At 41.3% G+C, this 16,375-nt stretch overlaps 2 protein-coding genes and 1 long non-coding RNA gene across 22 annotated transcripts in view; 2 read left to right on the top strand and 1 right to left on the bottom strand.

Moving 5' to 3' along the window:
- The window catches only part of CHD8 (chromodomain helicase DNA binding protein 8), a 67,990-nt gene extending 62,191 nt beyond the window's left edge, over positions 1 to 5,799 (top strand). For 18 of the 20 annotated variants that reach the window (XR_012415525.1, XR_012415524.1, XM_073996906.1 and 15 more), the window contains 3 exons: positions 189 to 368; positions 766 to 882; positions 4,827 to 5,799. Coding sequence is in view for 18 of the 20 variants with exons in the window: in XM_073996906.1 (XP_073853007.1) it covers positions 189 to 368; positions 766 to 882; positions 4,827 to 5,390 (861 nt within the window). In the remaining 2 variants the exon portion in view is untranslated. The remainder of the gene's footprint in view (positions 1 to 188; positions 369 to 765; positions 883 to 4,826) is intronic. The other 2 variants (XM_073996904.1, XM_073996903.1) reach the window with 1 other exon arrangement.
- On the bottom strand, positions 25 to 7,432 carry LOC107130349 (uncharacterized). Its single transcript, XR_001492351.3, has 2 exons — positions 7,248 to 7,432; positions 25 to 421 (listed from the first exon to the last, which is right to left on the bottom strand). It is a non-coding gene; the product is annotated as an uncharacterized lncRNA (long non-coding RNA).
- SUPT16H (SPT16 homolog, facilitates chromatin remodeling subunit) overlaps positions 6,974 to 16,375 on the top strand; it is a 34,430-nt gene continuing 25,028 nt past the window's right edge. Inside the window, exon 1 of the mRNA XM_005560782.4 lies at positions 6,974 to 7,131. Coding sequence (XP_005560839.1) covers positions 7,066 to 7,131 — 66 coding nt within the window. The 5' untranslated portion in view covers positions 6,974 to 7,065. The remainder of the gene's footprint in view (positions 7,132 to 16,375) is intronic.

Genomic DNA, 16,375 nt, shown 5'->3' with positions numbered 1-16,375 from the left:
GGGTGGTAGAGAAAGTCTTTAACCTGATGATTAGATTGTCTTTTTATTCCCAATAATTGATGAAGGCAGTGGGATTGAGGGAATGGAAAATACTAGAGTCATTTCATGACTACCATTGGCTCTGCTCCCCCTCCCTCCCTCCCCCAAAGAAGAGTATGTGCTCATGGGGGTGGATTCTGGGTTTGCAGCTGGAGGTGGAGTGCATGGAAGAGCCTAATCACCTTGATGTGGACCTGGAGACCCGGATCCCCGTCATCAATAAGGTGGATGGTACTTTGCTGGTGGGTGAGGATGCCCCTCGCCGGGCTGAACTGGAGATGTGGTTACAGGGTCATCCAGAGTTTGCTGTTGATCCCCGATTTCTAGCGGTGAGTGGCAGTCCCATCCAGCAAGATTTAAAGTCATTCCTTTGGTATTTAAGCTGCATGAGAAAGAGAAAGTATGACATACTATATCATCATTTCTGTATCTGTAAGATAAGGGTAATAATTAGTAATACCCAGTCTTCCAACCTCACAGTTGTGATGCCCAAAATAAAATAATGTTGAAGTACCTTAAGTGCTAGGCAAATATTTACTATTGAACTATTATATAAACCACCTAATATTTTTTGGAGAGATCCCACTTAATGACAGTTTTCCACTAGGATTAATCCTTTATCTATATAATAAGCATTTATTATCAAACAAAAGACACTAGTACTTTAATAATTACTCCACAGAAAATTTCTATTCCTGTAGGATAACTGATTTTTTTCTATTGCAGTATATGGAAGATCGCAGAAAACAGAAGTGGCAAAGATGTAAAAAAAATAATAAGGCAGAATTGAACTGTTTGGGAATGGAACCAGTACAGACAGCTAACTCTAGAAATGGGAAAAAGGTGAGAGAAATTGCAGCATTACCACTCTGTTCCCACACTAGATGTGACATTAAAGGCTTTCAATGATGATTGTGACTAATGTTATTTATCTTTTTTCCTATGTATGTTTCTGTGAAAAATTATCTTGCGTTCACCAATAAGGAAACCAGTTTTTTTGTTTTTTGTTTTTGGTTTTGGTTTTGGTTTTGGTTTTGAGACAGAGTCTCACTCTGCTGTCGCCCAGGCTGGAGTGCAGTAGTGCAATCTCGGGTGCAATCTTGGGTTCAAGCATTCTCCTGCGTCAGCCTCCTGAGTAGCTGGGATTACAGGCACCTGCTACTGCGCCTGGCTAATTTTTGTATTTTTAGTAGAGATGGGGTTTCACCATCTTGGCCAGGCTGGTCTTGAACTCCTGACCTCGTGATCCACCCACTTCGGCCTCCCAAAATGTTGGGATTACAGGCTTGAGCCACTGCACCCGGCCTTAAGTTTTCTAATTCTATATATTTTAGAAGTGTTTGGACAGGTCTACTAAGGAAAATAGTCATGAGATTTCCCAATATATAAAAGGTTGAGAATCACTAATAATATGCCAGTAATGGAAAAAGCAGAGGAAACTATGTTTTATAATTTGTAATAATAAATTTGGCCATTAAGTTATTCTGTATTTTCAAATTTACTTATACTTTTATGATGGATAATAGGCCATTTGGTGGATTAAGTACCCATAGTTTCTTCTTTCCACCAGATTACAACTGCAAAAGTTTCTCTTGGCTATGCTTACCTTACTTTCTGCAATAGTTGTATTTTTTTTTAGTTTTTTATTTTTTTGAGACAGAGTCTTGCCCTGTCACCCAGGCTGGAGTGCAGTGGCACAATTTCAGCTCATGGCAACTTCTGCATCCCCGGTTCAAGTGATTCTCTTGCCTCAGTCTCCCGAGTAGCTGGGACCACTGGTGCATGCTACCATGCCCAGCTAATTTTTGTATTTTTAATAGGAAGAAGGTTTGCCATGTTGGCCAGACTCTTCTCAAACTCCCAACCTCAGGTGATCCACCTGCCTCAGCCTCCCAAAGTACTGGGATTACAGGCATGAGCCACTGTGCCCGGTCAATAGTAATTTTTTTTTTTCTTTGAGATGGAGTCTCGCTCTGTTGCCCAGGCGGAGTGCAATGGACTGATCTCAGCTCACTGTAACCTCCACCTCCCAGGTTCAAGTGATTCTCCTGCCTCAGCCTCCCAAGTAGCTGGGATTACAGGTGTGTGCCACCACGCCCAGCTAATTTTTGTATTTTTAGTAGAGATGGGGTTTCACTATGTTGGTCAGGCTGGTCTCGAACTACTGACCTCGTGATCCGCCTCAGCCTTCCAAAGTGTTGGGATTACAGACGTGAGCCATAGCGCCTGGTCAGTAGTTGTATTTTTAAAGCATACATAAATCATTGTTTGGTAGAGTCATTTAAAATGGATTAGCACTTGCCTTATCTAATCATTCCCCCATTTGATCTTCTACAGAAATCTTTATACACATATAGTCATCCCTCGGTATCTGTGAGGGATTGGTTCCAGGACCCCCCCAGATACCAGAATCCGTGGATGCTGAAGTCCTTTATATATAAAATGGTGTAGGGGCAGGTGTGGCGGCTCTTACCTGTAATCCCAGCACTTTGGGACGCTGAGGCAAGAGGATCACTTGTACCCAGGAGTTCAAGACCAGCCTGGGGACCCCACTGGGACCTTATCTCTACAAAAAATAAAAAAAATTAGCTGGGCCTGGTGGTGCAATCCTGTAGTCTCAGCTATGGGGAAGCTGAGGCAGGAGGATCACTTGAGCCCAGAGGCTGAGGCTGCAGTGAGCCATGATGATGCCACTGCACTCCAGCCTGGGCAATAGAGTGTGAGACCCTGTCTTAAAAATAATAAATAAGTAAATAAATAAATAAATAAATAAAAAATAAAATCATGTAGTATTTCCATGTAACCTACACACTTCCTGATATACTTTAATCTCTTGATTACTTATAATACCTAACACAATATAAATGCTATGTAAATAGTTGTTACACTGTATTGTTTTAAAATTTGTATTATTTTCTCTTTTTCTTTTTTAGTTTTTTGTTGTTTTCAAATATTTTCAATCCACAGATGGTTGAATCCATGGATATGGAAGGCTATGTGCATACCATATATTTATGTGTCTGTATAACCACATGGAATATCTTTTAACAAAATTAATTTTAAAGTAAACTATCAGTATTTTGCATTTAACAAGTTTGAAATGCAAAATATATGTAGATTTATGAGGCTTATTTTTATATTGATGGAAGTGTTACCATGGAAGAATGTTTCAGTTTTCCCTGTTAGCCTCGATGAGAACAAGAGTGCAATAAACAGAATGGTTGACATGGGAAAGGCTGGTGGCTAGAAGGATAATGCCATCTCTGTCTTCAATTTAACATTAGAGAGCAGCCTGTAAGAAGGGCTTTTCCTTCACTGTTACCTATTTTTACCTCAAGTACTTCTGCTACTCCCTTATAGTCAATTGAAACTCTTAAGAAATATCATAGAAAATCACAGAAAATCCTAATATGACTAGTACAGAATTTATTTATTTATTTATTTATTTTTTGAGACAGAGTCTCGTTCTGTTACCCAGGCTGGAGTGCAGTGGCATAATCTCAGCTCACTGCAACCTCCACCTCCTGGGTTTAAGCGATTCTCCTGCCTCAGCCTTCTGAGTAACTGGGATTGCAGCCATGCACCACCACACCCAGCTAATTTTTTTTTTTTTTTTTTTTTTTTTTTTTGAGACAGAGTTTCACTCTTGTTGCCCAGGCTGGAGTACAATGGCACGATCTCGGCTCACCGCGATCTCTGCCTCCTGGGTTCAAGCGACTTTCCTGCTTCAGCTTCCCCAGTAGCTGGGATTACAGGCATGTGGCACCATACCCAGCTAATTTTTTGTATTTTTAGTAGAGATGGAGTTTCTCCATGTTGGTCAGGCTGGTCTCAAACTCCCGACCTCAGGTGATCTGCCTGCTTCAGCCTCCCAAAGTGCTAGGATTACAGGCGTGAGCCACCGCACCTGGCTGACACTCAGCTAATTTTGATATTTTTAGTAGAGACAGAGTTTCGCCATGTTGGCGAGGGTGGTCTCGAACTCCTAAACCTCAAGTGATCTGCCTGCCTCAGCCTCCCAAAGTGCTGGGATTACAGGCATGAGCCACCACGCCCGGCCCAGAATTCTTAATATAGAATTGACAGTGAATCTAGCACTACGTTATTCCTGGAACCTGCAGGAATAACTTCTAGCTTCAATGAACTTAATCAGAATTTTTAGTCAGAACATCTAGAAGAAGCCATTTAAAATTCAGATATATGTTTTTTATCAATGTGGAACAAAAATTATTTTACTAAATTTGGTGAGGAGTTTCTGACAGTTTTTTGGTGTTCTAGACATTTAGAAGTCTTTGACCTGTCTTGAATTCACCCTGCTTTGATGTGCTAATAGAGGATATTATTGTAAATGTCAATATAGTTGTGCTACACTTCACATAGTAAGAACAGGTGAACAACTTGCCATCAGGAGACACTTAAGTGTTTTTTTATGTGCATTTACTAATTCATTCATTGTCTTACCCACACCCCTTCTTAACAAAGGTAAGCATTTGTGAAATGGTTGACTGAAGATACAATATAGTCATGGGTGAAAAAAGCAAAAGCTGGTTAATATGAGTTTCAGTATGAAATCATTGATGTTACCTTCAGTATCAGAATGTTTCAACCAGCTAAGTCCAGCATTTCCTCCTTCCCATTACCACCAATCAAGCCTAGTATGGCTATGCTTGTTTTGCCTCTTCTAAAGTACATTCAGTAAAAAAGCATTGTAAGCTAGGACTCCATTGGCTTTGGTTTCTTTTCTTTTTTCCCCATTCTTTTTATTATCTTCTATTCTCTCCTCCTAGGGTCATCACACTGAAACAGTGTTCAACCGGGTTTTGCCAGGGCCTATTGCACCAGAGAGCAGCAAGAAGCGGGCCCGTAGGATGCGACCAGACCTTTCTAAGATGATGGCCCTCATGCAGGGTGGAAGCACTGGGTCTCTATCTCTGCATAACACGTTCCAACACAGCAGTAGTGGCCTACAGTCTGTATCATCTTTGGGTCACAGCAGTGCCACTTCTGCATCTTTGCCTTTTATGCCATTTGTGATGGGTGGTGCAGCATCATCCCCTCATGTAGACTCCAGCACCATGCTTCATCACCACCACCACCACCCCCACCCCCACCATCACCACCATCACCATCCAGGCTTGAGAGCCCCTGGCTACCCCTCTTCACCAGCGACTGCCGCCTCTGGTACTACCTTGCGGTTGCCACCACTGCAACCTGAGGAGGATGACGATGAGGATGAAGAAGATGATGATGATTTATCTCAGGGCTATGATAGCTCAGAAAGGGACTTCTCACTCATTGATGATCCTATGATGCCAGCTAACTCAGACTCCAGTGAAGATGCTGATGACTGAAGCCCCAGCATGGGCCCCATTGCTTGGGCGGCTGCTGTATTTTTCATTTACTCTGGCCCTTGGACTATGGAAACGTGGGAGGGGCAGGGGAGATGTGGGGAAGTCCAGGACTCCAGGAGGTGAAAAGGAAAAAAAAAATGTACCTGATTGCTCCCAATTATGAGAGGATTGGGTGGGCAGGGGAACTCCTAAAATAATACATGACCACTTCCTCATTTCTGGGGAAGGAAAGGAGACTAGAGCAGCTGGTGCGCTCACCCCTCCCTAGTCACCTCCATTAACCACAGACTATGTAGCGCTGGCCCTAGCCTCTGGCAGAGCCTGTTCCTGGCCGAACTGTGGATACAGCTGGAGGGTCAGGAACTGTTACCTTCCTTCCCTTGGCATTAATAAATTTAAGTTAATCCTTTTCCACTCTTCCTTGGTTCTATATTTGCTCAAACCCAATGTGAGCATTGATTTTGAGTTGTTCATAGTGGGTAATTTCAGCACCACTTTCCTGAAGTTCAATACTATTCATACTAAGTTACCTTGGATAGAGCAGACCAAGTCATCTGTACTCCTCTAAAGGGTATATATAAATGTAGACTGTCCAGCTGGCTAAAGGCAAGGGAATTATTTAAGGTAAATGCTAGGTAGGCAAACTTCTGGATTCAAACTCCAAGTTTTTAAAAGAGACGGGGAGCAAGAATGTCATCAGGAACCATTTACATTTTGTTAGTAATTAACTGAAGTAACGGTTATTTGGGGTAATCCCTAGAATAGTGTCAGTTTTCATGAACTGCAGCAAGGGGACTGGCTCACTGGAAGGATGCTGCCACGACTGGCTCAGGCGTTGGGGTTGTGGGAAGGAACTAAAAGTTTGTGGAGCCCCTCAGGTCATTTGTTTCCTCTGACTTATACTATCCCACTGCTCAGTTAAAGCTTGGACATACTATTTTCCTTTCGAAAGCTAGGTTCCTCCCCATAGCTTGGGTCGTAGTTTATCGCGAGGCTGGGTTCCATTTCCCTGGTATGAGTTCTCTGTCCCCGCGGCTCGACCCAGCATCCTGGCACCGAGGATCCCTCCAGCTCTGGAGCAGTTAAAGGCTTTTGCATTCCCATCATTTCCAGGAGGGGCGCATGCCCAGTTACACTGTAGTATTACCACTTTTATCCCACGCTAGATCCCGCTCTTTCCGCTCCCCCTTCCTTTGCAAATGGGGTGGAGCTATTACACCCGCGCGCGGCAGCTCTTGTGGGGCGGTGCAGGCACCACCTCCTTCGCTTCGCCTAGCGGCTGCCGCCTAGGCAAAAAGTCTTGAGGTCCTGGAAACCGCGGCTGGGCTGAGTTAAGGGCGGAGGCAGAGCGTCACGTGACGACGTCGATTCGCGTGCGGCAGTGGCGAAGTTGACAAGAAAACCCCGCGAAAATCGACTGCTTGCCTCGCACATTTTGTTGATTTTCCCCTGTTTTTCTTTCTGTCTTTCCCCCGCCCATCCGAAAGAGGATTGGGGGGAAAAAAAAAAAAAAAGAAATCCCTAACGCTGTCGGGACCCGGAAGCGGAAAGGGCATCTTTGAGGTCGATACTTCCGGGTCATTGGGAGAGTGCGGGATTCCTGGGCCGAGAGCGGGTGGCGGAGCCGGGACCTCGCGTGATTCTCGGAACCCGAGGAGAAGCGGCGTCTGGGGCTATGGCTGTGACTCTGGACAAAGACGCTTATTATCGGCGAGTGAAGAGACTGTACAGCAATTGGCGGGTGAGGAAGATCCTGTAATTTTTCCTAGGGAGCCCCTTCAGCCATCCCATAATAACCCTGTTTCTCGGCGCCCTTTTTTCTCTTTCGGTCAGGAATTCCCGGGTTCAGTGCCTCACCCTTTTCGTTGCTCCCGAATCGTTCACCGGAGGCGGCCACGAACGCTGCCCCTTAACAGGGAATCCCTCGCATTCACCCTGTCCTGCGGCCATCACCATCTTCCCCGCGTGCCAGCCTTGGTCATGCATAACAGCACCTCTCGCAGTCTCTTCCCGCCCTAGAAGAGGCAACATCCTTCCCCCCTGCTTAGTGGTCACGTCTCGTTGCCCCTTCCTGCCGTGTTCTCACGCACCCACGCACTCGCTCCGTCCCTTCAAAACCACAATGTTCCACCCCTTGTCCCGCCAGGGTTATAACCGTTTTCGTAAAGAAGAGATGGAAGGGCAAGAAGGATGTCAGTCGGGCTGTTAGCGTTTATCGTTCGCGGGGCATTTCCTGGAGTTAAAAAAAGAAATACTGCTCACGCGCAACCGCCTCATGTTCTAGGCCCTGCTGTGGGTTACAGAGAGAGACCTAACGCTGAAAGCCTGCAGACATTAGTAATACCAAAACAAAACAAAACGATGCCTAAAACCTTATTAGTTCCTTGGTAGCGTATCCGGGGCACGTGTTCATTAAAAGAGCTGTGGCAGTTCCCAGTTTTTTAAAGATTCGGCAGTTTTGCTGCTTTAAAATCGTCCACAGTTAAAACTTATTTTTATGATGTTAACTTACTAATTGAGCAAACATTTGGTTGCATTCTGTGATGTAGTCTGAGTTGGCTAGCTTAAGTCTTGCCCCTGAACCCTGTCATTAAGGGAAGATACAACTAATAAAGATTTTTTTTTAACCTGAAAAACGTTTTGAGAAAAATGATCAGTTCTCATTTCAGCATTGTAAATAATTATCTTTCAAACTGATCATCTACTAAAACCAAGCCATTAAAATTGGTTGTTTCCTTGCCATTCATATTAAAGGTGCCCGTGCATGTTTCATCTTTTGAGGCTAAATACATTAAATAATTGAAAATAAAATTGATTCTCTGTTGCATTTTATGAAAAGCAAAAATAAGAACTAAATGCTAGATGAATGCTGAACATTTTATTTTTTAAAATTTTTTGATTTTCTACCAAATGATTTTTTGCACCTTCTCTCAGTGTCATATTATTATTTGAACATAATCTATGTTAGAAAAACATTTTAAAATCTTGATACTTTTTAATGATCAGTAAGTACTAAAAATCCGAAACCCTCTCTTCTACCCATAAACCCTGAAACTATAAACCTTTGATACGAAAATTGTTTCTAGTCTCAGTGATTCAGATTCATCAAATCATTTCATTCTCTGTACCATTCATGAAAACTAATCTGTAGCTCTAAATTCCCTTTCATTACAAATTAACTGTGGCCTGGCAAACCTAATATAAAATGATCGTCTGTAAATCCATGAAAGTTATTTCCCACCCACCGTTTTTTTTGTTTCTCAAAAATCACTGAAGTTTATCTTGGTCCTTTTACTACCTTAATGACATCATCTTGGGAGAATGTTAGACATTGATAAGACACTGATGGTGTAAATAAAGTTATGCGCCAAGTCTATGTAAAAATGTACCAGTTAACAAAACCTGTGGATGAAAAACTTACTTGAATAAGACTTTTTATTAACACAAAAGACTGCTTTTGTGTTAATATGTCCAGAACCCACCTGTAGAAGTTCTTTGTGTATGCAGTCTTTTCAGCCTACAGTGCTTCCATTCTGATATACTTAATTAGAGATAGTAGTTTCCTGGGTTAAAGCTGGTTGTTTATCCTCCTGGATATAGCAGAAAGATAGTGGGATATATAGGTGTGTTGTATAACTTTTTTCTCTTTTACTCCTTTTCTTTTTTTAATGAGAAAACTGGGATTGAAATAGAATAAATTGAAGTTAATGGTAAAAATTCCAATCCTGCCTGGGCACCGTGGCTCATGCCTGTAATCCCAGCACTAGGCCAGGAGTTGAAGACCAGCCTGGGCAAGATGATGAGGCCCCCATCTCTACAAAAAAAGAAGCAGCAAATAAATTAGCCAGGCATGGTGGTGTGTTCCTGTAGTCCCAGCTACTTGGGATGCTGAGGCGGAAGGATTCCTTGAGCCCAGGAGTTTGAGGCTGCAGTGAGCTGTGATCGCGCGACTGCACTCCACCCTGGATGAAACCCTGTCTTTAAAAAATAAATAAATAAATAAATAAATAAATAAATAAATAAATAAAAGAAAGAGAGAAATCCCAAGCCTTTTGCTTTCAGCTTCCATCTGAAAAAAAAAAAAAAAAAAAAAAAAACTCAGTTGTGACTAAAATTAACTAAAAAATGATTTGGGTTCCACACCCACTTTTTAATTTTAAATACTCTTGATTATAAGCCCTTAAAAGCTGTAGTAGTTGAACCTGGTAGTTCCAGCACTCCAAATACAAGTACACAGGATTGTAGAGAACTGATAAGCTACTAACCTTTTTCTTTCCTTTTTTAAAAATAAGAGTAGGAACTAACCTTACCTATCTGCAAGTTAATTTTCAGTTAGGTACATATTTTGAGGCTATTGCAAATAAAATATACTATTTATTAATTATAACTTTCATAACTTATGCCTAAAAACAATTGCAGTTATCACGTACTTTTAACTGAATAGAAATTTCAAAAGTATTAAGCCTTGTATCTAAGTAAACCGTGTCATTTTAGAGATGGGAAAATGGAGTTAGTCAAAAATCAACAAGAGACCTTTTACAGTGACTAGAATGTACTACTGTTTTATGACTCCTGGAGTCTAGATCCAGTCTTGCCTCTTGTTTTTTAAGTGAGAGCTGCTAAGAGCAGAAAGGATTTGCAGCACCTTCTCTGTATTATTAGAATATCCCAAGTGGTAGTGGTGGATCATGGAAATGGGCTGCATGCTTCTTTGTCCTCTTATGCTTGCTAGATCCTTATTCAGAGATTGCCAGCCTTTTCATGATTATGATTATTTTTAACCAAGTAATATGATTAGTGCTGCTCATTGGGAGAAACAAAAGAGGTTATCTACCATCCTAAGGTTCCAGCTGCTTTGAGGACTGAGGGGCACAATTTCCAGGCATATCTGATTATCATTTGAGACCTACCTGTTGGGACATTCTGCTATGAGTGGACCTTGACTTCATTCATCTGCCTTTTATCTCAAAGAATTCCATAAAATGTCAAAAAGATTTGTTTTCAGAAGGAATACTCACATTCATGTGAGCCTACTCCAACTGTCAGGATTGGGGTGGTGGAAGACTGACCCCAAAGAAACTTTATGCCTTTGAAGAAGCTAATGAATTAGAGTGTCATTGCTTCTCTTGAGTGGAGCTTTCTGGCTCTTTGCACATTTTTATGGTAGCTTAGTTTCTTGTTCTGGGTTCTCTTAAGATTCAACAGCTGTCTTCTGTGGCTCAGGAAGGATTTAAAAAAATACGTAGTAGCTTATACCTGTATAATCCCAGCTACTCCAGAGACTGAGGTGGAAGGATTACCTGAGTCCAGGAGTTTAAGACCAGCCTGGGCAACATAGTGAGAGCCCATTTCTAAAAAAAAAAAAAAAAAAAAAATTCAGTCTTCCATCTGTATCTGTTGGGGATTGGTTCCAGGACATACCTAGTTACCTAAATCAAAGGATGCTCAAGTCCCTGATACAAAATGGCACCATGTTTGCATAGTCTATGTATATCCTCTCATTATTTTTGATTTCTAGATTACTTTAATACCTAGTACAGTGTAAGTGCTGTGTAAATAATAGTTATACTTAGTTTTTAGGGGGTAATGACATAGAAAAATGTTTGGCCATTTTAATTTTCAGTACACAGTTGAATCCACAGATAAGGAGAGCTAGCTGTATAGACATTTCCTGTTATTTCAGTCCCGCAGAGGATTACTTTCACTCACTCACCTCTTAACAGCTCCTTTATCTCTGGAGTGGGATAGAGAGAGGTTTTTTTGTTTTTGTTTTTGTTTTAAAGAGTTTCACTCTGGCTGAGGCTGGATTGCCGTGGCACAGTAACAGCTCACGGCAGCCTCAACCAACCCAGCCTCAGGTGATCTTCCATCTCAGCCTCCTGAGTAGCTAGGACCACAGGTGCATACCACAACAGTTGGCCTTTTTTTTTTTTTTTTTTTTTTTTTTAAATTTTTTGTGGAGAGAGGGTTCCACCATGTTGTCCCAGGCTGGTCTCAAACTCATGGGCTCAAGCGATCCACCTACCTCAGCATCCCAAAGTGCTGAGAATACAGGTGTAAGTCACTGCACCTGGCCAAGAAACTTTTTTTTTTTTTTTGAGACGGAGTCTTGCTCTGTGGCCCAGGCTGGAGTGCAGTGGCCGGATCTCAGCTCACTGCAAGCTCCGCCTCCCGGGTTCAGGCCATTCTCCTGCCTCAGCCTCCCGAGTAGCCGGGACTACAGGCACCCGCCACCACACCCGGCTAGTTTTTTTTGTATTTTTAGTAGAGACGGGGTTTCACCATGTTAGCCAGGATGGTCTCGATCTCCTGACCTAGTGATCCGCCCGTCTCGGCCTCCCAAAGTGCTGGGATTACAGGCGTGAGCCACCGCACCCGGCCCCAAGAAACTTTTTAATAATGCTGAGTAAAGAGGGTTAGATGGAAATAAATGCCCAGATGGATTGAGATTTTTTTTAAATGTTGCTTACTCAGCTTTTATAATCTAGTTCTCCACTTTTTTTGTTGTTGTTGTTGTTTGTTTGTTTGTTTTTTTGAGACAGTCTCACTCTGTCACCAAGGCTGGAATGCAGTGATGCATTCTCAGCTCACTGTAACCTCTGCCTCCCGGGTTCAAGTGATTCTCATGTCTCAGCCTCCTGAGTAGTTGAGATTACAGGTGTGTGCCACCATGGTCGGCTAATTGTTGTATTTTTAGTAGAGATGGAATTTCACCATATTGGTCAGGCTGGTCTCTAACTCCTGGCCTCAAGCAATCCACCCGCCTCAGCCTCCCAAAGTGTTGGGATTACAGGTGTGAGCCTCCACACCCAACCCTAGATCTCTACTTTTGTATTTACTTTTTATCCCTATTAACAACTACAGTGCCTGGCATGTAGTAGTCACTCAGTGAACAGTAGTAACTGATTATATGGGTATTTAGCTATAACCAGACTGCAAAAATATTTTCTTTTTTTAAGGCAGTATCCCATTTGGTTCAAAGGAAGATAATTGTTCTTCTCCTGCACTGTTTCTCCAACTTTTGTCATCCAGATACCACCTTCGCAATTTTTGCAGATTCTTTGCCATCTGTTTTATATTTTACTTAACTCTCACTTTAAAAATTATTTTAATCAGTAATATAGTTTTTTAAAAATCGTAGTTCTAATAAAAGCCTTAAAACAAAAAGTCACCTGTCCCAGAGGCAACCACTTCGAGTTTTTTGTTTCTTTCATATTTCTAAATAATATCTGTGTATACTACTGTTTCTTGATTTGTGGATTTTTAACCGTTATTAACTTATGGTAGATCTGAATTTAACTTCTTTGTATCATCACACTCATTCCAACTTCCCTATCAACATTTTTCTCCTGACACATTGATAGGAAAAATTTTACAGACAGGTTGAGTTTTAAGTACACCCTATATACCCACCACCCACACAGTTAACATTTTGTTATACTTGCTTTATCACACATCCGTCCTTCTTAATAACTTTTCCCCACAAGTTTTAGTAAAATCAGTAGTTACTGTTTACATTGTTTATGTTCATATAAGTGTTTTCATTGCTGGGTGAAGTAATAAAGTATGATTAACTTTCCTTTTTTTTTTTTTTTTTTTTTGCAGTTTTTTGTTTTTCCTGGCATTAATGATTTCCTCAGTTTTTCTCCTTTAAAAAAGTCTCCCTAGCCTTAATTTTCTCCAACAGGTCTGTCATAGTGTTACCAATCTTTTATTCCAAATTTCTCACACTCATTGAATTTTATTCTGTTTCTTTTTAAGCAACCTCACTCCCTACTTCCACCCCCCACGTTATCCTGCTCCATCTGTACAGGTTACTCTTTAGGCCTGTTGAACCTCAGAACTTTCCAATATTGGGTCCCCTATATCCTAAGAGCCTCTGCTTTGTTTTTTGTTTAGCATATTTTCTCTAAGAACTTCCTAAGAAAAGATGGGCCGGGTGCAGTGGTTCGTTCACGCCTGTAATATCAGCATTTTGGGAGGCCAAGGTGGGCAGATCACTTGAGGCCAGGAGCTCAAGACCAGCCTGGCCGACATGGCAAAACCCCATCTCTACTAAAAATACAGAAATTAACCGGGCATGGTGGCACATTCCTGTAATCCCAGCTACTTAGGAGGCTGAGGCACAAGAATCTCTTGAACCCAGTAGGCAGAGGCCGCAGTGAGCTGAGATCGTACCATTGCACTCCAGCCTGGGCAACAGAGTGAGACTGTGTCTCAAAAAAAGAATAAATAAAAAGCTCACCACTAGCTCCAGTGTAACCCCATGCAAAAAAAAAAAAAAAAAAAAAAAAAAGATGCATAGAATATAAATGTCTTTAGTCCTTGCATGTCTTTAAAGTGTTAGTCTGTCCTCATTTTTGGTTAATAATATAATTAACCAAAGTGAACTCTGTTGGCTTTGTTAATGTAGTAGGTATAAAATTCTGTGTTGAAAATCATTTTCTGCTCAGAATTTTGAAGCCATTTGGCTTCAGAGCTTTCAGTGTTACTTTTGAGAAGGCCAATATGATTCTATTTCCAGTATACATATATAACCTCTCTGAAATTTAGAATCATCCCTTCTGTTTTGAAATTGCACAGCAATGTGCTTTGATATGTCTCTTTTGGGGAAATCCTTTTAGTCTCAAGCTCACATTCTTCAGTCCCAGGGTGCATTATTTGATCATTTTAGTCCCTGCATTTCCTTAGTGATGTCTTTTGTTTCTGAAATTCCTGTTCAGTAAGGTTTAGACCTCTTGGGTTAAATCTGTTCATTTATCTTTTTTTTTTCTTTTTTTGAGACAGAGTCTTACTCTGTCACCCAGGCTGGAGTGCAGTAACGCAATCTCAGCTTCCTGCAACCTCCACCTCCCGGGTTCAAGAAATTCTCCTTCCTCAGCCTCCCGAGTAGCTGGGATTACAGGTACCTACTACCATGCCCGGCTAATCCAGGTCTTCAAATGGCTAGTTTAGTTTGCTACTGAAATACGTATTCAAGTGCTTTTCCTTGAGCCAACCATCATAAATTCACTGCACACAGAAGTGCTTTATTTATACTTCTTATTTCTTTACATTGAATATTAAAAGACAGATGCAAGGGTTGGGATTTTGTAATGGTAATCATTTTTACTTCATCAAGGACATTCTTAAGTGAAACTGGCCTTTTTTCCTGAGTGTGTGGTAATGGAGAAGTAGTTTGGTGCTACTACCTTGATTCATACAAGGGACTAGCAGTTTTAACTACAATTAGTATTTCACTATCAGTGGAAACTAATGATAAAACTTTTTACCAAGCTGAAGGAAAACATTTCTTACTGAAGTCAATGGGGAAAGGCATGTAATTTCTGGGTAGTGACTTCTTTGCATAATATATTTTGTCGTGGTAGAGACATACAACAGAACACTCAGTTGCTGTCATATATCCTTATTGACAAGCAGAAGCCCAAAAATGTGGAAGAGTCTTATGTATGCATTTATCTTGACTTTATAGGGGAAGTCAGAATTATAACCCAGAATGACCAGTCTTTTGGCTTTATAGAGCTATTGAAGAATATCAGATGGTTGGAGAACTCACACGTCTTGATTTCAAAACTTACTACAAAGCTATAGTAATCAAAACATCATGGTACTGGCATAAGGGTAGGCATATAGAAGAGTGGAATAAACATGAAAATTCAGAAATAAATCCTCACATTTATGATCATTTTATTTTTGACAGGGATGTCAAGACAATTCAATGAGAAATGAATAGTCTTTTCAACAGATGGTGTAACAACTAGATATTCAATGTAAAAGAAGGAGGTTGGGTTAGTCCTCAGACCATACAAAAAAATTAATTGAAAACAAATCATAGACCTAACTGTGACAGCTAAAGCTATGAAATCCTTGTAGAAGAAGTATGAAGTAAATCTGAGTGACCTTGAATTAGGCAGAATCTTCTTAGATATGACACCAAAAGCACAAGAAAATAGATAGGCCAGGCACAGTGGCTTACACCTGTGATCCTAGCATTATGGGAGGCCAAGGCAGGCAGATCACTCTAAGTTAGGAGTTCAAGACTAGCCTGGCCAACATGGCAAAACCTCATCTCTACTAAAAATACAAAAATTAGCCAGGCATGGTGGCAGGTGCCTGGAGTCCCAACTACTTGGGATGCTGAAGCATGAGAATTGCTTGAACCCAGGAGGCGGAGGTTGCAGTGAGCCGAGATCGTGCAAGTGCACTCCAGCCTGGGGAATGGAGTGAGACTCTGACTCCGAAATAAAAAAGAAAATAGATAAATTGTACTACTTCAAAATTAGAAACTTTGGTGCTTCAAAGGATACCATCAAGAAAGTGAAAATAAAATGCACAGAATAGGAGAAAATGTCTGCAGATCCTGATAAGGGACTTGTGTCTAGAATATAAAAACTCTTAGAGCTCAATAATAAAGCGGTAACTCAGCTACAAAATGGCAGAGGATCTGAACAGGCATTTCTCCAAGATGTATACAAATTGTCAGTGAACATATGAAATGATGCTCAACATCATTAGCCATTAGAGAAATGCAAATCAAAACTACAGTGAGGGCCGGGCATGGTGGCTCGTGCCTGTAATCCCAGCACTTCAGGAGGCCAAGTGGAGGCAGATCACTTGAGGTCAGGAGTTCGAGACCAGCCTGGCCAACATGACGAAACCCCCATCTCTACTAAAAAATACAAAAATTAGCTGGTCATGGTGGTGCATACCTGTAGTCCCAGCTACTTGAGAGGCTGAGGAAGTGTCCTGCAACTGATGAATGGATAGATAAAATGTGGTATATCTACACAATCAAATATTCAGCAGTAGAAAGGAATGAAGTATTGATGCGTGCCACAACACAGATGAACCTTGAAAACAAGTGAAAGAAGCCAGACACAAAGGCCACATGTTATTTGATTCCATGTATATGAATTGTCCGGAGTAGACAAATCCATAGAGACAGATTAGTGGTTGTCTAGGGCTGAGATGGAGGTAGGGGGGAG

Source organism: Macaca fascicularis, chromosome 7 (genome assembly GCF_037993035.2).
Source record: "Macaca fascicularis isolate 582-1 chromosome 7, T2T-MFA8v1.1".
Taxonomy (NCBI): Eukaryota; Metazoa; Chordata; class Mammalia; order Primates; family Cercopithecidae; genus Macaca; species Macaca fascicularis.
Note: the sequence above shows the minus strand (reverse complement) of the source record. Positions and strands in the feature narration are given on the sequence as shown.